Source organism: Syzygium oleosum, unplaced genomic scaffold, assembly GCF_021117445.2.
Source record: "Syzygium oleosum isolate NSW1041296 unplaced genomic scaffold, Sole_v2.1 Sole_v2.19, whole genome shotgun sequence".
NCBI classification, from domain to species: Eukaryota; Viridiplantae; Streptophyta; class Magnoliopsida; order Myrtales; family Myrtaceae; genus Syzygium; species Syzygium oleosum.
Window position 1 is genome coordinate 5,846,435 of NW_026607503.1, and position 24,382 is coordinate 5,870,816.

Below are 24,382 nucleotides of genomic sequence, written 5' to 3' on the forward strand. Positions count from 1 at the left end.
AGAAGTTTAAAGAAAGGCTTCGCTGTCTCAGATAGCTGAGAAATAAATCTGGCTATATAGTTTAGTCTACCCATTAAGCTACGAACTTCCTTCATTGAATAGGGAGATTTTATTTCACAAATAGCCTTCGCTTTTGACGGGTCAATCTCAATCCCTTTGTTACTGACAATGAAGCCGAGTAGTTTGCCAGAGGCTGCCCCGAACACGCATTTTGCCGGATTGAGGCGCAATTTGAACTTGCGAAGCTTGTCGAATAATTTCGTCAAGGTTTCTATGTGATCTTCTCCACGCCGAGTTTTTGCAATCATGTCGTCAACGTAGATCTCAATCTCATTATGCATCATGTCATGGAACAACGTGACCATTGCCCACTGGTAAGTTGCCCCAGCATTTTTTAGACCAAAGGGCATGACCTTGTAATGAAATGTCCCCCATGGAGTGGTAAATGCTGTTTTCAACTTATCATCCTCGTTTATCAAGATCTGATTATAACCTGAGAAACCATCCATGAAGGAAAATAGTTCGAACCCGGCTGTGCTGTCCACAAGTACATCAATGTGTGGGAGTGGAAAATAATCCTTAGGACTAGCTTTGTTCAGATCTCGGTAGTCAACACACACTCGAACCCGACCGTCTTTCTTCAACACTGGAACTATATTAGCGACCCATTCTGAGTATTGGGTAGTCTCAATAAATCCCACGTCAAGAAGCTTCATGACCTCTTCCTTGATCTTCTTTGCCAATTCTGGCTTAGTTCTTCGCGGCCTTTGCTTCACAGGCTCAACCGAAGAATCAGCCGGTAGACAATGTTCGACGATCGATCGATCGAGACCCAGCATGTCAGCATAAGACCAGGCAAAGATGTCTTGATAATCCTTCAACAATTGGGTCAAGCGTTTAGCCACATCTTCAGGGAGACATGCTCCAATCTTCACCTCTCTAGGATTCTCTGTGTCGCCAAGATTGATCACTACGGTTTCTTCAACAGTCAGAGGCTTGGATTTTTCATGGATTTCCAAGTTCCGTCGTATCTCTTCATCATTCTGATTAGAATCTTCTGAGTCATCGGATTGACTTGCATCACATATATAAGGATCCACGATTCCCGTCCCTTCGCATGCCTCGAGATTAGTCCTGAAACATGAAAGAAAGGGATCAAAAAGACAAGACAGGGCTTAACTACATGCAATTTTTGAAAATTGTTCTTTGCTTTTTTTTAAAATTCATTTTGCTTTCGAAGACCTCGAAACGACAATTCTTGAGAAGCCCAACCCTCAGTTCTTACCGTAGATGACAAATTTTTCAATCGTTGGTTATCGTCATCGGGTTGGTTTGGGACACTTCAACAAGATTCAAAATGCTAAAAAACGCTGTAATTTTATTGATATTGAACTAATGAATTACATCTTATTGAATTGAAAAACCTAAGTGCAACATGAATAGGAATGACAATCGAAAAAAGCAATAAAGATTCCCACGTAGGGGAGATACAAAAACTAGAAATGATTACTCTTGAGGGCTATCGCCCATCCCTTCAAGTGGTCCTTCAGTGATTGCACAAATGGAGGTCTCAGCAAACCAACCGGTGAGGTAAGGTATACCATCATCAAAGTCCAACACCCTCGACTCCGGCTTCTTGAAAATACAGGGTGGCCGGTCATCCTCAGAATCGTCAGACAAACTGACCAGAATCGCTTTACCGTGCTTCTTAGGTGAGTCAGTTAGGGCTTGTGGCGACTCAGGAAAGATAAGCCCAAGATCATCCTAAGTCGGGCTCAGATTTATGGTTCATATCCTCCCACAACTCCAGCCGAGTGAAAGGTGTCGTTGATGGAAGGTGGTAAGGGACTTTGACCTGCTCCTGTTCGGCTTCTGCAACAATCGTTGATTTGTTCGCGGCTTCCCTGCCTATGATATCCCAAACCAGTTTTGTGGAATTGTCCATTTGTCTCGATCGGGGCATGAATGCCTTGGCCTTCTTTCCCAAGACCCTGACCTGGCTTAAAACCATTACCGACCATGACCTTAGCCACCATGAGAGCTGCTTTAGAAACTTCAGGAACGGGCAACGGCGTATCAGAGGAAGCTTGAACAACTTGAACTATCTCAAATGAATGATAGCTATCCTCCTCAACATGATCGGGTTCTATGTATGGGATCGATGTTGCATTGAAGATTCGGTGATCTTCCTCTCCATAAATTATAACCAACTTTGCTTCAGCCACAAACTTGATCTTCTGATGCAAACTGGAGGGTACTGCGCCTGCATTGTGAATCCATAGCCGTCCCAGCAAGAAATTGAAAGCAGAAGGGATATCCAGCACTTGAAAAAGAATATCAAACACTGAAGGTCCGATCTGCAGCTTTAAGTTAATCTGGCCTATGACATCTTTCTTTACTCCATCAAAGGCTCGTACAGAAGTCTTGGCTACTTGCATGGTAGATGGAGGAATGCCCAGCCTTTTCAAAGTAGCCAACGAGCATAAATTTAGAGCCGACCCGTTATCAATAAGCACCCTAGCCATGTGAGTCTCCTTGTACTTCACTGATATGTGAAGCGCCTTATTATGACCACGTCCTTCAACTGGGATTTCCTCATGCTACTTGATCTTTGAGGAGGAACGTCCCGACAAACCTTCTAGCTTATCTTCTTCAATAGTCTCGGGCACATGAATCTCACCCAACACCTTCATTAGAGCACTCCGATGCTTATCTGATGTCTAGAGAAGTTCCAACAACGAGACTTGTGCAGGTAACTTTCTCAGCTGATCAACCATGTTATATTCACTAGCCTTAATCACAGCTAGGAATTCCTTCGCTTCTTTCTTAGCCACTGGCTTGGCCGGTTGCTTATCAGGATAAGTTCGCCCTGACCTCGTTATCAGATCAATGTCGTACGACCATGGAACCATCTTGTCACTCTCATAAGCGTAGGGCTGAGGTGATGCCAGGATCAATACTTCCGGAGTGTCGGGTATAATGATCCCGAGGTCATCGTCAGAGGCGTCCTCGAGAACGGGCATGTCAGGATCCAACTTCACTTGTTCATCGGTCATCCTTGCGAGTTCTTCATTCCAATCGATGATGACTTGGGATGTAGCGGCCACTACCCCGAATTCATCTGCTGTCCCAATCATCCCCTCTCTCACCAACTCATCCACTTTCTTTCTTATGTCACCGAGTGACACCACTTCACCGGTCGAAACATAACCAGCTCGGACTAAAGCATCGAACATATTTTCGAGAGGGACCCTGAAGCCTCGAACCTGCTTGACTCCCGGGCCAAGGACAACATTTGTACTGCTCGAATGATCAGGGAGTGGATTGTTCTGCACATTGGGCTTACCGGCTGGCTGTAGTGCAAACGCTCCAGTCTCGAGTAGATCCTGCACTCGATGTTTGAGCACTTGGCAATCATCTGTCGAATGCCCAACCTCACCTCTATGGTAATCGCATTTCTTCGACGGATCATACTTTGCATAGCCAGCAGCGTTAGATCTTTGTGACTCTGAATTCAGCAAGTTCTTCTTCCTTAGCACCGCCAGTACCTGAGATAACGTCCCGGGAAGTGGAGTAAACTGGCGGGATTTGCGCTGTTAGCGTGGGTCTTGCTGGCCTTGCCGTCCATAAGAGGTCGTCTGCTGGGTGCTAAATTGTAGCTTAGGGGCCTGAGCTGGCGTCTTCTGCACATAGGTCATGTTGACTTCGGGGACATGCTCTTTGTCCTTCTTACTAGTAAATCTCTTGCTTGATGAACCTGACTCACTGTACCATCCTTTCTTGAGCCCGGTCTCAATCTCCTCACCCATGGCTATCAGCTGGCCAAAAGATTGGGTGGCCGTTACTAACATTCGTGAACGAACCGGCTGCGGTAGAGTGGACACGAACAACTTCATTAAGTCACGTTCTGAGGGTTCAGGCATGATCTGCCCTGCCATGTTCCTCCAACGAGTGGCATACTCCTTCAGAGTCTCGCCCTTTTACTGCTCAGCTCTCTCCAGGTCCTCCCTTGTAATAGTGACGTCGAGATTGAACTTGAAGTGCTTGACGAAAAGGTTTGCCACCTCTTCCCACGAGTCTTTCCGGTTGATCTGGTGGTTGGTATACCACCTCATTGCAGTATCCTTCAAGCTTGCTTGGAAGGTTTGGATCATTAGGGGTCCGTTAGAGACATATCTATTCATGAGCCCATGGTACATATCGATGTGCTGAATTGGGTTCGAGGTGCCGTCGTACTTCTCAAAGGCTGGCATTTTGAATTTATCGGGCACTTGGACCCGGGTAAAATGGACAAATCCACAGGCGGAACACTTTGAGTTCCCTCCACTTCACGTAACCTCTGGTCGAGCTTGGCCAACAACTTGGCATTCTCATCGTTAGGGGGTGAATGAGGAACAGTGACCGACAGAGAAGTACTAGTGTCGATCAAAATGGCATCATCCAATTGAAGGGTTGTATTAGTGTTTACTACAGGAGATTTGTCAAGGCGGAGGCCTTGACGGGTTGGAGGTGGAATCTTCGATTGGGAGGCAACATTGATCTGCTGCTGCTTGGCCATGAGATCACTCATCATTTTGGACATGGCAGCCGTGATCTGCTCATTGATTGTATTCATGTGTTCTTTCAGCTTTTCGTCGATCATGGCTGCAATCTCGGCTTGATTGGCCATCCTTCTTTTGGTCACCGATCGAGTATTATGAGGATGAGGGGGATCCGTGGCAAATTACCTGCAAAAAGCAACGGTGGAATAAATACGACAAGTAAGAATAACGAGTCGGTCCATGACATCCTCTAGACCCTCAAGATGAAATTTCTTTCGAACGACCAATTTGTCCAGTAAATCCCGAAATTCCAAATTGCTTTATTCAATAAAAACCTGGACTGATTCCAAAATTTACAAATTATAGCTCAACGTTTTTCATTGAATTGCTCAAAATGGAAAATGTCTCAAAAGAATTCTTATAAAAATCGTTCAGCAACATTTACTACCAAAAAACATCAATAGCATGAAGTACAAATGTAAGCTAACATTCCATCTTAAAAAGAAAGAAAAACTCCCTAAACCAAACTAGAAATCAGATAGTCTTCCTCTTTTTAGAGGCTACGTGATCTATAGACGAATGGGCCTTCAAGGCGCGCCGTAATCGTGCATTCTCTTCAGCCAGAGCATCTGCCTTATCCTGGGCTTTCGTCACCTTTTCTTCACTGATTTTGATTTGAGTCTGAAGGGTATGCCGTCATTGTCACGACCGGGATCTTCGGGAGTATCTCAAATAGGATGGTATGATGCTTGAATATACCGGGCCGTGGCAAAGTGACTTCTCATCCTTCCGGTGGGCTCATCCGCGGGCCAAATCGCCTTCCCGAGTGGAACAATTCTGCCAAGCCTCAGAATGACGCCTAAGCTCGACTCTGTAGGACTCGTCCTTCTCGAACTGGACTTGAAATTCATTGGGCCTGAGTGGAGGTGGGACATCCTGCAGAACTCGGAATTGACGTGTAACTCGAAGGGGCTGATAGCAGGTTGCCCCATAAATGCCCATCAAAGGTACGGGCTTCTGATCGCCATGGTATAATCGAGCCTCAACCTCCCGAAACCACACAGCTTGCCAAAGGAAAATCTTAGAGCTTGGATCCTTGAACAGATGGACCCATTGTGTATAGTGCAAGCTCTTAGTTTGATCTTGTATTTGTTTGAACCTTAAAATAGGATTATCAGTCATGTCCATTTCAAATACAGTCATATTTTCCCTAAATTGAGAAAGGTGTGAGAAAAGCCAGATTTGTAAAAGCTCAATCGGGGCTCGAAAAGCTCTAACTTTTCCTTTCTTGAATCGTGTCAGAGACATGAAAGTTTCTGCCAGAATTGTGTTTATAAAACTAAGTCCATTACATATTTGTTTTACCGTCCTAGCTATCACCGGATCAATAGCATTTTGACGGAATGGAAAAACGATGAGTCCAAAAAAAACTAAGATAAAAATTTTAGATCTCATGAGGACGGAGTTATTTTCGAAACATTCAATAAGAAAAGATAATGGGCATGCTTGACAATTACCCTTTAGCACTTTTTCAATTTCCTTTTTAGTCAAATTCAAAACTTCAGCAAGCACTACCACGGGATCTACTTAATGGGTGGTTCGACTATATCCAACTCAATCGATTTCCCAATGGCAATACTGTATTCTTCCAGAGTCGGTGTGAGCTCAAACTTACCTCCCAACACAAATGTGGTTGTCTCGGGGCACCAAAAATGAGCGAGTGCTTGCATGATCCCGCTCTGAACATCTATGTCTAGGATTGGCAGCATGAATCCAACACGCTTGAGAACGTACTGCTGACCATCTGGCTTCAACTAGCTCCATAACTTCTTGAGCTCTAGCTTCGGAGTAGGCACGAAACGGATATCGAGGCGATCCATTCTTATAGACCACGTGCCAAAAGACTCAACCTAAACCATGGACCGACTCAAAATAAGATACAGAAAACCAAAGATAAAGCTCGAGAAATTACCGTCTTTGGGGAAAAAATGTCAATCACAGAGACATGCACATGAATCGTGAGTTTAAATCTTAATCCATCTATCTTAATGGCTTTTGAAAAGTGAAATGATGAACGGAACGACACGTCGCAGCCTCGCGTACAATCATCATGACTAGTCGCAGCCTCGCATACCATAGTCATGACTAGTCAGGTCCAATCACTTCGGCTTGGTTCGGTCGACGAGGGTAACCTCCATGCATTGTAGCCTCACGTGCATGAGGACGACCCTTGAGCCATTTTTTGAAAAAAATTTCGGGATCCAAATAGGATAACCTTTAGCGAAGTCTTACCGCCAAGGTTAAAGAACCATCCAAATACCATCTTAAAACTATGGGTGTGACCCAGGTCCGGTCACAGGTTGTGTGTGATGTAGTGCAAATACTGTAAATCATGCACAACAATTATATGCAAACACCACTTCAATAGTGCAAAAATTAAATCACAATTCCACTCCACCAAGCCTGCAAAACAAAGGGTTAACCAATCACTACTCCCCTTATAACTCCCATCCTGCAAAATCATTTAATACCTAAGAATGAGAATCCGATCAAATTTTGTCAAATCGAGTGATTTTTCCATAAAAGTTTTTGGCCTAAGTCCTCCTTAAAAAAAAATTTAAAAAAAAATTAAAGTTAATCTGCCCATCGGAGTCGCCAAGCTGTCGCGACCTAAAAAAAAATCAGGTTTTCGATCTTAGGCTAATGGATTACTAGATCAATTAAATTAACTAATCTAGCTCGAGTTCTCCCAAACTCTACCAAATCGCAACTTAGGTCCAATTGTGAGCATGCAAATATTTTCAATGGGAGTCGCCACTAATCATTTAAGGTAGGTTGATTAGAAACCTAAATAAAATAGCAGGAGTACTATTTTATTTCTGCGAACCAGAAATTATAAATTCGGGGACTTGGTTACGCTAGATTCCCTAACGCCCTTTCGGTACCAATTTCAAGAGAAATACTCAATTGGACAATTTTGATAAATCCTGACTTAGAGTTCAAAGGTGCAGAAATTTTCTTTTTTGATTTTTTATTTATTTAAATGAAAGCTAACCTATATGTAATGACGTGCAAAAATTGACATGTGATTAATGCAACCTAACATGCAAACTATATGTCATGCGACGACGTGATCTATTTCTAATGACGGGCATATTATTTTTTTGTATTTTTTCTTTAATGAAATTCGGAATTAAAAATGCCAATTATCTAAACATGCAATTTTAAACTAAAGAAATTAACCTATTCTAGAGTAATCTTTTTGGCATTTTTTATCAAAATTCGAAATTAAAATCAAGTAAAAATATAACCGCCAAATCTTTCGAATTAAGTTTCGATCTCAAGCCCGATGATCGATCCTAAAATTCGAAATACCCGCTATGGAAATAACTCTATCTAAAGCCTGATAGATAGATTTATTTCCACGTGTGCGGTTGCGGATTAGGAAATTTTCCTAATCGATCACATCTTGAAAAAAATTAGATATCTTAAATATCTTGTATATATTCAAAAGATTTTGAAAATTCTAAATTCTATCCAAATTTGAAAAATAATAGATATCCAAGATTTCAAAAAAGGAAATAAAATCCTAATTGAAATAATGCTTATTATCCAAATATGCAAAATTAGATATCAATAAGCACAAATTAGGCAACCAAATATTCGAATCAAATCGGGATATGATAATTACCTGATTTGCAGATTTCTTTCCTAATTTGAATCTGTAGCGGATCGGGATTGCGGATCGGCGGTGCGTCGGGAGCGGCGGCGTGACGTCGGGAACAGTGGCGGCTAGCGACGGTGACACGACGGGAACGGCGGCGCGGCGGGCGTCTCGGGCAGCGGCCAACAAGGCGGGGACGGGCGACTCTCCGATCGGCTGTGCGTGAACAACAGGGCAAAGACAGTGTAGGCTAACGGCGATGCAGGCGGCTCCGGCTGGAGAGCGGCGGTGCAGGGCAGCTCTCCGGCGGCTGTGCAGCCAGCAGCGGCGACACAGGCGGGCGGAGCAGGGACGTCCAGACGGCGGTGGCACCGGCGCGGCGGTGGTGTGCGACGAGGCAGCGGCAGGCAGGCATGCAGCGGCGGTGGCACACGGCGGGAGACGGCAGCGCGCGGCGGGAGAGGACGGAGGCTTCGCAGGCGGGCGGTGGCGCGGCAGGCGTGCAGTGGGGCGCGGCGGGCGGTCTCCTTCTCTCTCTCTCTCACTCTTCTGAAAATTCTCTCGTATGTCTCTCTAAAAATCCGATCTGAAAAATTATGAAAGCCCATCCCTTGATTATGAGACATAAACATATATTTATAATGTAATCCTTGGTCAATTAGCCGGGCTTTCTAGTCCTAATGGGCTTAGGCTTAGGCTTTAATTTAATTCTAAATGGGCTGAATTAATTTGGGTTTTTCTTTAATTAAGCATAATGGGCTAATTTAAGCTCAAATTAAGACAACCAAGCCCTTTTGAATGTGATTTTCGGCCATGCTTTCCGAGTGAGCCGAGTCTCATTCGGTGCCCGAGCTCGATTTACGTGATGAATTTTAAGCTCGCTTACCACTGCCGATCCGATGCGAAATGCAGTTAATCTATATAAACCTAAAGTTTATGCTATGCGATTTGTAATATTTTTGTTCAGGGATTAAAATTTAATCCCTAATTTTCTATGCAATTAATCACTAAATGACGCGCCGAAATTTAGGTGTCAACACGATGGATTTGGCTTGCACGAGGAATAGAACAAACAGGAAAGGAGAGAATGAGACTTAACACGCCAAAATATTGGGGAGATGAAAAATGCCATACCGGACCAATTTGTCTTTTGCTATAGTGTCTTATCTAAAGAGGTTAAACAAATTGGTGGAAGGAGAATTGCAATTTCATATTTACATGTGAACTTTAACACCTTTGAATATCCAAATTTTGGTCAATTTTGGTCCCCAGCGGTTAATTATGTTAAAATTACCCAACTCGAAATATTCTACTTCTCAGTTGTTTTTCTTCGGATTTTCTTCAAATTCATTACTCCTTAGCTAGCGTAGACACCCCATTTTCCTTATCAGAAGGCGTTTGAGGTCACTTTCAGCTAAAGGTGTGTAAAGGAACCAGGAACCGCCTAGACCACCTGGAACCGGACCGGACCGGCTCAAAACTGATAGTTCCTAAGGAAACTGGTTTGGTTCCCAGTTCAAAGTGTGGAATAGCCCACCCGCCCACCCGGACCGGACCGGTATATATGTATGTGTTTAATTTTTAATTTTAAAAAAAAATGAAAAATCCTAAAACCAAATCCCTCGGTCTCTAGTCTCTACTCTCGATCACTCACTCTCATCTTGGATAACAGGCTCCTTTTCCGCATTTCTGATTCTCTCTCTCCCTGTCACTCTGTCCATGTCTTTCATTATTGCTATGCATCTTGACCTAATAAGCAAGTCTATTGAATTTTATCATGCATTTTGTAGCTAATTGTAATTGACAGAGCCGAATAGCCATTAGGATGTCTGGAAGTGCATTTCAAATCGTATGACTTCTTCATCAGACCACTTTAGATGGAAGGCTCACTCGTCACTTGGCAATAAGTTCCTTACCCAATGCCAACATTCTGAGGAGTTCCTTTGCCTTATCATCTAATGAGTGCTGTTTCCGATGAACTCGTGTAAAATGATGACCAAAGGAAGTGAACGAGACAGACCCAAAAGAACATTGTTGTGAGAGATTTCAGTTATCTGATTAGAATCAACAAGAAGGGTGGAGTTCCTACTTGCCGAAATTTCTTCACATGCTCACACTTCATTCACTCACAGACTATGTCCACTCTCATCACCCGTTAGTGCAAACATCCCTACTATTCCCTATTTTCAAAAGAAAGAATTGGTGAAATCAAATGCCAGAGGATAGTTCTCTACACTGAAGATACACGTGCATTAAGGTCAAAGTCGAAGCAGCACGTGGTGAACATAACCCACCAAGATGTTTTCTTCCATGAGCCACGAGATTTAGACTGACCCATATTCTGATTTGTCCAGAGAAGCTTGGTGGGACCGATTCCATGGATCCACCCGGGAACCAAACCGGATCGGCGGTCTGGTTCTCTGGTGGGTTCATCGAACCAACGGATGATTCTCGGTTCCAATTTTTTGGAACCGATCCTTAGTAGGCAATTCTCGGTTCCAGGGTGGGAACTGGCCACCCAGACCATGATGACCCCTACTTTTGACCTCAAATAGTAAGTTTTTCCACTTTCAAATAGTAAGTTCAATTTAAGAAAATGTTTTTCCACTTTGGAATTAGAAATACCAAACATTTACCTTATTTACTTTATTGAAATATTCGAAATTTCTGCGATTGGCCGGGCTGGGTTATTAGGGGTTCACTTATGAGGGACAAAAACGCCCCACCCTGCCCAAAATAGAAAAATGGAACAGATCGAAACATCGGACTAGCCATTTCTGGCCTAAGAATTTTCGGTCCAATTTTTCGGGCTTTTGATTTTTAAAACTCAAGGATGGCCACGAAATACACAGATATAAGCAATCGAAAGCACATCTACCGGAGAGAGAGAGAGAGAGAGAGAGAGAGAGAGAGAGAGAGAGAGAGGGGAACCTGAAGTCGAGCAAGGGAACGAGCGAAGGGAATGAGCAGTCGAGTGATGGGTCCGAAGCAAAGCGAAGCGACCGAAAGAGGCAAGCAGTGGAGAGTGAGAACGAGGCAAAGAGTCAAGAACGAGAAAAGAAAAAAAGTCAAGCAAAGCGAAATGCTTATAACAATCCTGGAGAGATAGGGTTCTGTTTTATTAATTCGGCAAAATTGGACTTTCAATAATATTTTGAAGGCAAAGTAGGCAACTGGCCAATATTCATTAATTGTAGGCTCGCATTTCGAAAATGTTGAAAGCCCAAAGCAGGTGAGAACCTGCTAAACACCTCATATTTTTCCGAAAAGCTGAATTAAACGTGGCCTAAGCCCATTAAAACTGTTGATCATGTGGCCCATCGTTAGTTTTTGGTTTGTTATACAATGAGTCTCTTGGAGATGAATTGCTGGTGTAAGATGCTTGCGGATCTCCTTTAATTTCCCTTTCGGCTTTTACATAAATGTCTTGAAGCCGTAATTGTGGATCCAAATGCTGAAAGGTTGCTTTGAATAAGGAACATCCACTCTCTATTTTGATCGAATACATAGAAATCATTGGCATTCTTTTGATTTGTAGGATACAGCAGGAAGACAGCTCTCATGAAGAAGATCTAGAGCGGGAACGTGGAAAATGAATAAGTAAAACACATCATAAATCATAACGGAACATCAAGACAGTGAGCTCGAACTCGCGACGCACGATCCCTTATGTTCATTTGTGAGCTCCGACAGTGCTCTTAACAGCATCCGCTGCACCTTGCGCCTTGGCCTTCATCTGCTGACTGGCCTGGAAAGCAGTTTCACAGGCGTAAAACTCATTGCAACAAGCCACAAACTGATCAAATATCATCATGATTCCTCCTTTTCACTTCATTTGCAATGCATTGATTGCAAGGATAGTAAGATAAAGTACACATTGCTTCTTTTTTTCCAGCTTGTTATGCTTCTCTTGCCTTAACGAACAGAAAGGAAGAAGAAAATGAAGGCAGGACTGAGAATTAACAAGTAAACAGATTATTAAAATTCAGTATTAAACTTTCGTGTTCTAGTTTCCAAAATGAACTTTTCGTGTTCTAGTTTGGTAAGGATAAAAACTTGAGCAAAATATTAGCCTCCATACAACAACAGCGTTGCTAAATCGGCAATATGGTCGTTTTCTCTAGCGAAGGAATATTAACTCGCATACTTAATGAATCAAACTCGAGATGCGATAGTCATACAGAACCTCATGGCAGGACTCCTCGGTGGATTGCATAGCATTCCCAGCTTGGTTCATCATCTGGTTACCCTTCTCCTGCGAAAGAACGAAAACACACATCTTACGCGCTTGGCGATTCGATTTCATGAAATTTGCATAGCTCTTATGTAACCAACATATGATCACTCATCACCCCAATGAAGCTCAACATTCTATATTTACCATTACCTGAGCTTGGCCCATGGTCTGACCAGCCTGATGACTTGTGTTCCGGTTCCTAGACTGATCCATTTGGCAATTCTTTGATGATGCAACACAACTAGTTTCTCAACTTTCTGGCGATCACTGATCTTAATTTCTCGACGCTTGTTACCTATGCAGAGATATTTGCCACGTGAGAGGGTGGGAATTTGTAATTTGCCAGGCCGAGGAAGTAGCTTGATTGGGTATTGCCTTGTGGAACTGAGTTTGTTACCCACACTTCGCCTGAAAATCATGGCCTTTGGACTAGGGTTTACGGTGAACAGTTGCTCCTAACTTTAGCTGCTTCAAGTTCAAGGTTCTTTCTCTTTTACCTCTTCAAAGTTGGTTACCACTCAGTTGGGTTTTAGAGATTTCGGGTTCCCATCTAACATGGATCATTACAAAATGGTCGTCGAAAGAATAGCATGATTGCCGGTTCCCGTTCCTATCATCTAATTGTTATACTTGGATCAGTGGTTCAGATATTTTTAGCAGCAGAAGTAGGGGCAACACCATGAACTTTTCCTGAAACCTGTTGAATTGGCAGCTCAACTAGGTGAGCAGATTTTGTGCAACGGCAACACTCCATTAACTAGGGTTATCAATATCAACATTGGCATTGTACTCGTGTCAATTACTTATGTCATTTCGTATCGTTGCCAAATTTAATGACAAGTTGTATTTTATCGACAAGGGGATAATTTCCTCGTTTTATTGACCCCGCTTAAAAAAGCTCGAGCTCCATGTTCAATGTTTGTTATTCATGTTCCGTCAAAATGATATAAATTTGATTCGATGTGATGGTAAAGTGGGTTTTATAATTTAAAAAAAAATAGAAAATTGCAAATCGTGTTGGCTTTGATTTGGTTGTGTTTGGCAAATTTTTACTGACAGACATTTTTACTCAAAGTTGTCTTAGTGAATCAAATTAATCGAAATACCATGAAGCAGTGCACATTGTACCTCACAAAAAGAAAACAATTCCTGGATTTATTTGCTCTCCCAACCGTCGGAGGCAGCAACCTTGTGGCCTCAAGTTCTTTCCCACTCGGGCCTTCTTGCTTTTGATTCTTTTAGATTGCGGCCTTTGGGCCACAGCCTTGTTCATTATATGTTGCCATTACTCCTTTTTTCTTTTTTAGAAAATGATACAAATGATCATTAAACTTTGACCTAACATGTAATGCGATCTTTGAACTTTGAACTTTTAATTTATTCAATATGATCTCTGAACTTTAGCATGATGTACAATATCGTCTCTAAACTTTTAATTTGTTTAATGTAATCCATGAACTCTTGGTGCATGTTCAAACTAATCCTTGAACTATATGAAAATGTTCAATATTGTCCCTGAACTTAGATTAATTGAAGGATAATATCAGATATTTTCATATTATCTAGGGACATTTACCGAAAGTTTAGAAACGATATTGCACATTGGCTAAAGTTCAGGGACCCTATTGAACAAATTAAAAGTTTAAGGACCATATTATATATTGTGCCAAATTTCAGGAACCATTTGTATCATGATCCATTTTTTACCTCGGTTGCATTTTCTACTTTGAAAATACAATTTTATACCCTCATTTTTGTACTTTTGTACCGAGGCACCACATTCCATCTCATAACAAATAACCATGGGAACATTTATTTACCAAATTGTCATTCTTCCGTTAAATACCGCTGCTAGTTTCTATACCCATTCATTCACCTAGAAACCCAGAACCCACCTTCCAAACCCTAACCATTGGTCGCCCCGGATGACCGTCGCCCACGGAGGTCAAACACCTTAGATTGAATTTGTCGTCATCGACGACCTCTGCAACCTCGTTTGGGTCGGTGGTGCTTGCCAGTGAGAGAGATATCTCAAAGCAAATCCAATTAGATAGACAATTTAGTGTTAAACTTTTTGACGATTTGACAATATAATCTTTCCAGTTAATTTTTGCCGAAAATTAATGACGTAGACATCGACTATCCTATGTGGTATGGCCGATAATAATATGGATAATTTTTACAATTTTTAATTAAAAAATTTCTTTTCTTTTCTTTTCTTTTATTTTATTCTTTTTTATTTTGACTACAGCCGATGAGGGTTTGTGGGCCCTCACTATTGCCAGCAAGAGCGTCCCGACCACCACCGACGTGGACCGGTGGAGAAAAATAAGAAAAAAGAAAGAAAAAAGAAAAAGGAAAGAATCGAAGAGGGGAAAAAGGAAACAAAGTTAAGAAAGCTTACCAAAACATTTCACAAATTGTCTATGTCGGTGCTGACTGTATCATGTAGGATGACAAGTATTCTTGTCAGCAATTTTGAGTCAAAATTGACCGAAAAGATTAGACAAATCGTCAAAAAATTTATGACTAAATTTAAAAAAATGGCCAAAAGAAAAGATTTGGGACTAGAGCTTTTTTGTTAAATTTTTTTGGTGGAAAAACAATTGTAATTGTGGCGTTGAAATTAAGAAGATAGACATACCTTCGAATCATCCCCTCGACACATGGAGAAACTATCGTGATCGTCGTGTCTCTCTTGTCCTTGCACGTGGAATTCGTTCGAATTTATTCGGTCACAAGAATTATGGAGGGAAACACCAAAATTATGCTGTTTGGGTGCTACACGTTCTGTAACGGCGGAGAAAGCATAACGCAATTATCATATCGTTCTTTATTGAAAGAAGATGGGATGGATGGGGATGGAAAAAGGTACAAGACATCTTTTCTTTTCTGTTTTTGAACTGTAGGGCATAAGTCATCAAAAATCTTAAATTATATTAACTGTAACACATTTGTTCTAATTTTTTTTTCTATGATACTAGAAATTCCAAACTTTTACATGTGTAACATATTTATCCTCGTTAAAATTCTAACAATGAGGGTAAATGTGTTACATGGATACAAATTTGGAGTTTTTTATGTCACAATAAATTTACGATAAATGTGTCGCAGCAGACATAGTTTAGGGTTTTTTATATCATAAAAATAAAGTTCGGGATAAATGTATCATAGTGGGCATAATTCGAAATTTTTGTGACTTTTTCACTTGACTATATCATAAATGAAACGTCGAAAGAGTCGACGACACTAATCATTTTCCTTCCCATCTTTTCTAATCAAAAACTCCCTCCGGTAATTTTCTTCACTTAACATCTTTTTATTATTAGGTACCGACGTAAATTACTCCATCGTCCCCTTGCATTATGACATATTTGGTGAGATATGTATTTCGAGAAAGAGTCGACGACACTAGTCATTGCTTCCCATCTTTTCTAATCAAAAACTCCCTCCGGCAATTTTCTTCACTTAACATCTTTTTATTATTAGGTACCAACGTAAATTACTCCATCGTCCCCTTGCATTATGACATATTTGGTGAGATGTGTATTTCGAGAAAATATATTCCGATACTACCTCTAGCTTTTAATTTTAGATCATTCATTTTCTTTACAATTTCATGTCTTTCTTTAATTTCCTAACATTTACACCTTACCATTTTCTATAATTTTCTTTTCTATAATTTTTTTTCCACCACGGAACAAATGTTTTTATTTCCATAGGATTAAGAAGGAATCACGCTTGATATATAAGATTAATTTATTAAATTGATATACCAAATGATATTGCATACTGTAAGCGGGTATTAGTCACGCACACCATATGCAACATTCAACAAGAATTTGTTACAAAATGTTGTATATAAATCTTTTTAGATCAATCTTAATATACCTATCATTATCCGAAAAAGGGCATTTTTCATAATGTTGTGGTGTTATCCATGATATAGTTGTTAGGTCATATGCAATGATTGTAGGATTAAATGAAAGATGTCAAATCACCACCATCCTGCGTGGCTCACTGTGCTGGCATGCATATAGTAAACCATGTTAATCACGCTAAAAACAACGTTTTATGCATAGAATACAACAAATTTTGTTCCAAAGTTATAAATTAAATTTGATTATGAAGATTATAAACAAAAAATAGTGTTTTTTTTTAAGTTGGTTGATGTGGCGCAATGTGTATAGGATGATGCGTAGTGATTTAAAGGCTAGAATCCACAGAATTTGTAATGGTGGTCGATTTATCCTACGAATGAAAAGTTGAGCATTTTTTTTTTTTGGATTAATATCACTTAAAACCCCACATTTGTATACATGTAACAAATTTACCCAAAACTAATTTTTTGACTATCAAAAACCCTAAACCGGTACACTTGTGATAGATTTACCCTAAACTAATTTTTTGACCACCAAAACCCTAAACTGGTACATTTGTGACAAATTTATCCTCCGTTAAATTGGATTAATATTACGGAAAATCACAAAATGGTACATCCATGACAGACGGAGAGTAAAACCCCAAACTGGTACACCCATCAACTATCACGTGTCCTCAAACTCAAAAATTTGATGATGAAATTTACCGGAAACTAATAAAAAGTAAAATTGTGACAGTTGTACTAGTTTGGTATTTTTCGTTGTCAAAAAATTAATTTAAGTTAAATTTGTTATAAGTATATCAGTTTGGGGTTTTTCATGACATTAAACTATTTTTTATGTTTGAAAGGTTGTGTTGTTTTTTTGTTCAAGACAAAATTTTGGGGGCATTAAAAAATTAGTGTTGTTTGTCCCAATTGCAAAAGGTTGATTTTTTCTTTTCCGGATTTAGTCGTGTTGCTCATGTTAATACTTCCGGTATTCGAGTAACAACAATGGTTGTTATTATTATAAATGTCAGATTTGTAATTGATTTTGTCTTGGGATTCACAATGATAATATATATTTACCAAATTATATAAAGAGTGAAAATAAGATAAGGGTAATGGCCATTACAACATATCGGAATCGAGTATCGGATTCCGGCGATTATAGAATCCCCAATCCTTCATGAGTTCGAGCAGTCGATCCCGATCCCGATCCCATCCCGCTACCTAGAATTCGGATGGTCGGGTACCCGATTAAACCCGACCCGCATCCATCCCAATCCTAAAATATGGGAACGGGCATCAAAAGACAGCCTTTCGTTAAAAGTGTGTACAGGAGAGCTGCATTGCTCTTGTTTCGAGAAGAATCCTCGTACTAAAGGGAGACGACACTTGAAGGAAGCAACGCGGTCCGAAGATTCCGAATGAAACGACGGCAGGAAAAAGGGCATCTTCCGAAACCAACGGTGTCCACGTAGGACCTCCAAAATTCACAGTTTCATACACGCGAAACCAAGGCGCGTGGGCCACACTACAGGATTAACACGTGGCGTCGGTCGACTCAGTCCCACGTGTACATTCTATCCAATCCCATCAACCTTACCCGATTCATGTTTGACTGTTCCTTCCCCCCGCAACGCGGTGTCTTGGCGCGTGATGCTTAATCGAACCTTATCTGCATCCATATACTTCCGCAAAATCCTTGTTCGAACCGAAGTCATCATGAATCGGGTCTTCTTTCATGCACATCCCACATGTGAATCTCACATGATCAACGATTAGATCTCTGTACTCTATCATACATAAGTTTTCCTCCCAAACATGAGTAGGTTTCCGGTGAAGGAAACGGTACAAAAAATTTTACTTTTTTGCTTAATCGAAATGCAGCAAATCACACACATCTTTAGACTTTTCTCAAAGTCCGAAATGCTTAAATCGTTGATGCATCTATTGACGTGCAAATTCGCATATTATTCTCTCAAAGGGTTTTTTGTTTGAACAATATTTTGGATCTGATGGAAAGACAAAATCCCACTTGTCGATATTACTTGAGCCGAAACAAATAGGTCCGGAGTGAATTTCAACGTACTTGTCCAATACAAATGAATCGGATGACTCGGATGTAATTATATAGAATAATCAAGTCAAAAGGTTAGACATATTATATAAAGAAACAAACATATATCTTTCGAAATTACAAAAATTAATTTAAAATTTGAAACGACAACCATCAGGTGAAGTAGCTACCATTCTCATGCCATAGTTCAAAACTCCTCTCCTCCGAGTACGAGGTTTATGGGTTTATGGGGTTTTTCCAGATCGGCCCATTAGAGGCCCGCCAAGCTTCTCAAATAGGAGTTCCCAAAATCTAGGAACACACTTAGCAGATCCAAAAGAAAATTGGAAAAGACAACCTTACTTTCTTAATTAAGTGTGAAGAGTTGCGTGTTCTCGCTCATCACCAAATATTTCGGGCCAATGGCAAAAGAAGGTAAAAAAAAAAAAAAACAAAGAAAGGGTCGAGTCAACTCGAGTTAAAAATGAAGTCACCACGTTCGGTCAAAGCCAAAAAAGAAAACAAAAATCCCAATTCCCCTTCCAAGGCGGGGTCTTCCCCCCGTCGGCCCGATTCATTTCCCCCCAATCGGTTGTTGATGCCGAGATTCTTGCGCACGCCACCTAAACTTAGACCCCTCTCCGATCGAATCCCTTTTCTTATTCCAATAAAAGGTAAACACACACAACACAGAGCAACGCATCATCATCACCATCTTCATCACCATCATCACCAGCATCGCGCCTATTCATAGTCCAATCACTCCATTGAATTGTGATCGAGCTTCCTTCCTTCATCAAGATTTAGCACCCGATCGGAATCTTGAAACCTGTGGCGCCCGACTCCTACTTCGCAGGTGTTTCTCGCCGCCGGAAATCAAGAATCAAGAATCCCGGCCGACCCTGTACGAATCGGCACCGTCTCTCGATCTCGCTCGTTCTTCCTCCAACAATCTGGAGGCGAACCGTAAACTCCTCGCGCACCCGCTTCTTATGGCGTCACGCCTAGCCCGGCGCCTCCCTTCGAACCCCCTCCGCTTCCCTCGCAGATCTCTGAACTCGACCCCTTCTTCCTCCGCTGACGCCGTCTCTCCCCTGAATTTCGTCGAGAAACACATGCCCGCCATCGAGAAATTAACCCCTGCCGACGCTCCCACCGCCACCGCCGCCACGACGATCGACCTGGACAACACCAAGCGGCTCTTCGCCAGGGTGCCGACCGCGAAGCTGCTGCGGTCGTCGGCCGTCCTGCACGCGGCCGCGGTCGAGCCCGTGGTCAACGCGGGCACATGGGTGATGCAGTCGAGGCTCATGGACGTGGGGCCCGTGCGCGGCGCCGTGCTGGGGGCGGTGAGGTGCACCTTCTTCGAGCACTTCTGCGCCGGGGAGGGCGCTGAGGAGGCGGTGGGGACGGTGGGGAAGCTGAACCGCACGGGGCTGCGGGGTATGCTGGACTACGCGCTGGAGGACGCGGAGGACAACCAGGCGTGCGATCGGAACATGGCGGAGTTCCTCCGGACGGTCGAGTCCGCAAGATCGCTCCCGCCATCTTCTGTCAGTTCGTTTTCTTTCTCCTCTTCTTCTTTAGATTTCGTCTCGCACGTGTGTTTCCTGTTCTTGTTTTTCTTGGTTTAGTCATCGTGGAAAATAACTGGTGTGTGTTCCGCCGTCTTTGTCGTGAAGGCAATTCCATAAGGACCCAACGCCGAGCATGTTTTTAGGGTTTTCGTCCATGGCCCTCTCTGCTTAGGAAGTTAGTATCGAGATTACTAGCGCCAAACTTACTATGCGTCTTGAGCAAATTACCATCACTTTGCGATAGTTACTGTTTCGACATGAATTTCGGTGTATTTATATCTTGGTGGAGAGACGTGCACGTAACGTAGAGCACCGAGACAAACTAGCATTCTTTGCGGTTGGAAATAGAGAGATTGCTACGTGAGTTCGTCCTTTTCTGGCTGTGAAAAGTACATGGAATCTCGAATCTTGAACGTGCGTGAGGAAGATCCTGTTGTCCCAACATATGACTCATCGACCACCAGGACGTGGGGGTGTTGAATGTTGATGGTGTCTCGTCTCGTCTCTTTCTCGACAAACCAGAGAAATTTCTCAGTAACCCACTTGCGAAAGTGTCGTTGTCTCCAAATTGCATTTGGACAAACTCGACCTTCTCGAATGACGTGGAAAATGTAGTTACTGGGGTTAATTTGTTGTTGATGAGTCGTTTTGATGTTCCCTAGTGATCCTTTCACATATAATTGTTCGTGGAGAGCCGTGTGATTCTAGTTAGTGTCCGAGAATTGTTCGCCGTAAATCTGAAGTGGCTGGTGCTGCGTCGTCGCAGGTGAGTTTCATCATCGCGAAGATCACGGCGATCTGCCCCATCGATCTGCTCAAGCGCATGAGCGACCTGCTCCGCTGGCAACGCAAGGACCCGTCGTTCCGACTCCCTTGGAAGTGCAATTCCTTCCCGATGTTTTCCGTCTCGAGCCCGCTCTACCACACGCCTTGCCGACCCGAGCACTTGAACCCTCAGGAGGAGCGCGATCTCCTACTAGCCCACCAGAGACTGCAGACGCTCTGCCAGAAATGCCGAGAGGCCAACATCCCTCTGTGCATCGATGCAGAGTACACGGCCGTCCAGCCTGCCATCGACTACTTCACGAACTCCACGATAGTCGAGCACAACAAGCACGAGCCGTTCGTGTACGGGACGATGCAAGCCTATCTGAAGGACGCAAGGGAGAGATTATTCTTGGCGACTGAGGAGGCTGAGAAAATGGGAGTCGTGATGGGCGTCAAGTTGGTGAGAGGGGCTTACATGTCTAGTGAAAGGAAGCTGGCACATTCCCTGGGTCAGGAGTCGCCAATTCACAATACCATCCAAGAGACTCACGATTGCTACAATGAATGCGCATCATTCATGCTCGAGAAGATCGCCAGCAGGTCTGGCGCGGTCGTTTTCGCCACCCACAATGTCGAATCAGGTGAAGAAAGATCGAAATCTGCTTTGATCGTACACGAAATTTATCCCGAGACCATGAATTTTCGAACCTGATCAATTTCTGCTGTATGTTTGTGGATAGGAAAATTGGCAGCGGCGAAAGCAAGAGATTTGGGGGTAGGAAACGGAAACCGGAAGCTCGAGTTTGCGCAGCTATACGGGATGGCGGACTCGTTTTCGTTTGGCCTGAGGAATGCTGGGTTCCAAGTGAGTAAGTACATGCCGTTCGGCTCTGTGGATATGGTGATCCCATATCTCCTAAGGCGGGCTGAAGAGAACCGAGGGATGTTATCGGCCTCAACCCTCGACCGGCAACTCACGAGGTAAATTGAATGGAACTTTCTACTCAGCTTCACCGGCAAATGACTCTAGTGTCAAAAATTGCTCGAGTAAGGACATGTGCTTATGTGATATTGACATTGATCTAAAATCTTTTTCTATGATTTGTGCAGAAAAGAGTTGTGGAGGAGACTGAAAGCTGCAATTCTTTAAGGACAAGAGAATGACTTTGAGCACATCAGGATTTGGAGAATTGTACCAGAAGATTAGAGGGGGAGAAGACTAAAAGGTGCTTGAGGTTGAAGAATATGTGATAACTGATTGCGTAAAAAGAAAACGATATCAAGGTGTAAATATGATGTACTCTTGTGAATAATGAAATATATCATAAAGTTAAGGTTTCACGGTTGTTGACTTTCTTTTATATGGCTGCTTGCCGGTGGTGTTCAGATAATAAAAGGGACAGAGCAATGCTTGTACAACTTTCAAGATTGTACATTTGAAGTTGCAGAAGAATTCAAATGTCCCTCCACAGTTGAACTGAACTATAATGTCAAAAATTTCTAACATGAGGAATTTATGGATGAGTAAATTTCTGCCCACCGTAAACAAGCGCTTTTGGGTTGTCTGGAGGGGTGTGCATCGGTCCCGGTCCAACTCAGGAATTGGACTAGACTAGCCAGCTCTGGATGATTCTTAAGGGGACCGGTCTGGTTCCCAGTTCCAAATTTTTGAAATCTTGGGAATAACCGGTCCATCTCCCAGTTCCAGAAAAAAGGAACCGGACCAACAGGCCGGCCAAGATTTTTTAATTTTTAATTCTAAAGTAAATCCTAATTAGTAAAATATATTTTTTTAATGTTGGAAACTCCCACTTAAAAATAAGAAGAAGTAGAAGAAAGAAGTACCAATTCTAGTACCGATCTAGTAACCAGACCGGTCGGTCCGGTTCCAAGACCAAGTGGACCGATTCCATAAACTGAGAATCGATCCTACTCAGTCAGATTCTAAGATTTAGGGTGGGAACTGTCACGCCCCAGAACCGATCCCCTTATTTTCTGAATATATTATTGACAAATCTATCAAGTACTTCAAAAGATAAACTTGAAATTAAAATGATTAGCTTTCTTGCTTTCTAATCCATTGCAGATGCCACTATCAGAGTACTAGCGGTTGCTCAGTCCGATGGCATTTTTTTTTTTTGGTCGGAAAAAAATTATTGCATTAACTGAAAGAGTTTAAGAACAAAAGACATGAATCAGAACTAAGTAAGGCCCACAGGGCTTCCGGTGGGCTTGATAACCAATTAAGAGGAAGAGACCCAATCCTAAGAGAATTCGCTATCCAATCCGCGACCCTATTCTCCTCCCTTCTGCAGTGGGCTAGGCTTAAGTTAGGGAAGCCCACAATAAGGTTTTTGGCCTCGTTGACTAGAGCTTCTAGATCCCACGAGCTTTGTACTTCTCCTCTGAGCGTCCTTATCAGCAAAAGACTGTCTGACTCAATCTCAAGACTTTGACCAGATCTAGTTGACAGAAATGTGAGGGTTTCAACCATAGCCAAAGTCTCAGCTTGCTCGGCTGAGTGCACCCTGACCATCTTTGCAAAGCCGTCCACCATCTCTCCGTAACGATTCATGCAAACACAGCTAATAGCTCCTTCCATCGTTCCTAATAGAAAAGATCTGTCAATATTAATTTTGAGGGATTTTCCGATCGGGCCTTTCCAGATATGAGGTAATGGATTTTCGGATTCTTTCGCCTTCTTCTTCGACCTAGCCCAGTTAATGAAGCACTGATTTTCCGTCATGGCTAAGCTAACTAGGTTCTTTGGGTTTGGCTTTTGGTTGCCAAAAACAGAGTTATTGCTCTCTTTCCAGATCCTCCAGAGGACCGTAGCTAGAAGGCTGAAACTCGTTGAGGTATGTTTGAATCGTAATAGCCATTCGTCGATACGGCCAAGGACATAAGGTGAGATGTGTATCTGTATTGCAGGATCCTGCCAAACTTGATGAGTCCAAGGACAGAGCAAGAAGAGGTGCTCCACGGTATCTGGGTGTTGCTTGCATAAATCACAGGTACTGTCCTCCACTATACCTCGTTTGACTAGGTTTACCTTTATCGGCAATGCATTCTGGCATAGTCCCCAAAGGAAAAAATGGATCTTTGGGCTTGTATCAACCTTACAGATCTTAGTCCAGAGAGCACGAGGGAATTGATGAGAAATTGAGGTTGTGGCTGAGTTGCTTTGTTCTCCAGTCTGATCTTGTTGTATTCGCTTTTTACTGTATACTCCCCCGATCTAGTGCTCATCCAAACCAATCTATCCTCTTTTCTCTTGCAGATCCCATGGAATTGTGAGGATTTCATTGGCTATACTCTCGTCACACATGTCCATGATAATTTGTTCATTCCAAGCTAGGATATCCCTGCAAATAAGATCAGAAACCTTTATCGGTTCCTCCCTATTTGCTGGTCCTCCAATTTCTCCCCTAGGCGGCCATTTCATCTCTCAAATGTTAATCTTTTCTCCATTCCCTACTGCCCATCTCACTGAAGGAAGAATTGCATCTCTTCCCATTAGGATGATTTGCCAACCCAACGAAGGACGATACCCCTTTCCTGCCGACCATAATTTTGAGTATGGAAAGTAAAGGCCTTTCAATAGCTGGCCCCATAGCGAGGACGAATTTTACAATAGATGCCACGCTTGTTTTCCCAACATTGCTTTGTTA

The 24,382-nt window shown here is 42.4% G+C and overlaps 1 protein-coding gene across 1 annotated transcript; it reads left to right on the plus strand.

Annotated features, from left to right (window-relative positions):
- The first annotated feature begins 18,855 nt into the window (after positions 1 to 18,855).
- Positions 18,856 to 22,052, plus strand: LOC115674109 (proline dehydrogenase 2, mitochondrial-like). The gene is made up of 4 exons (XM_030596440.2): positions 18,856 to 19,919; positions 20,710 to 21,352; positions 21,452 to 21,692; positions 21,822 to 22,052. The coding sequence occupies exons 1-4, from the start codon at positions 19,359 to 19,361 to the stop codon at positions 21,859 to 21,861; spliced, it is 1,485 nt and encodes a 494-aa protein (XP_030452300.1). The 5' UTR covers positions 18,856 to 19,358; the 3' UTR covers positions 21,862 to 22,052.
- Positions 22,053 to 24,382: the final 2,330 nt, after the last annotated feature.

Coding starts and splice junctions, on each gene's coding strand:
- LOC115674109 (XM_030596440.2), top strand. CDS start 19,359: ATGGCGTCACGCCTAGCCCGGCGCCTCCCTTCGAACCCCCTCCGCTTC. Junction 21,353..21,451: donor CACCCACAATGTCGAATCAG/GTGAAGAAAGAT, acceptor GTTTGTGGATAG/GAAAATTGGCAGCGGCGAAA. Junction 21,693..21,821: donor CTCGACCGGCAACTCACGAG/GTAAATTGAATG, acceptor TGATTTGTGCAG/AAAAGAGTTGTGGAGGAGAC.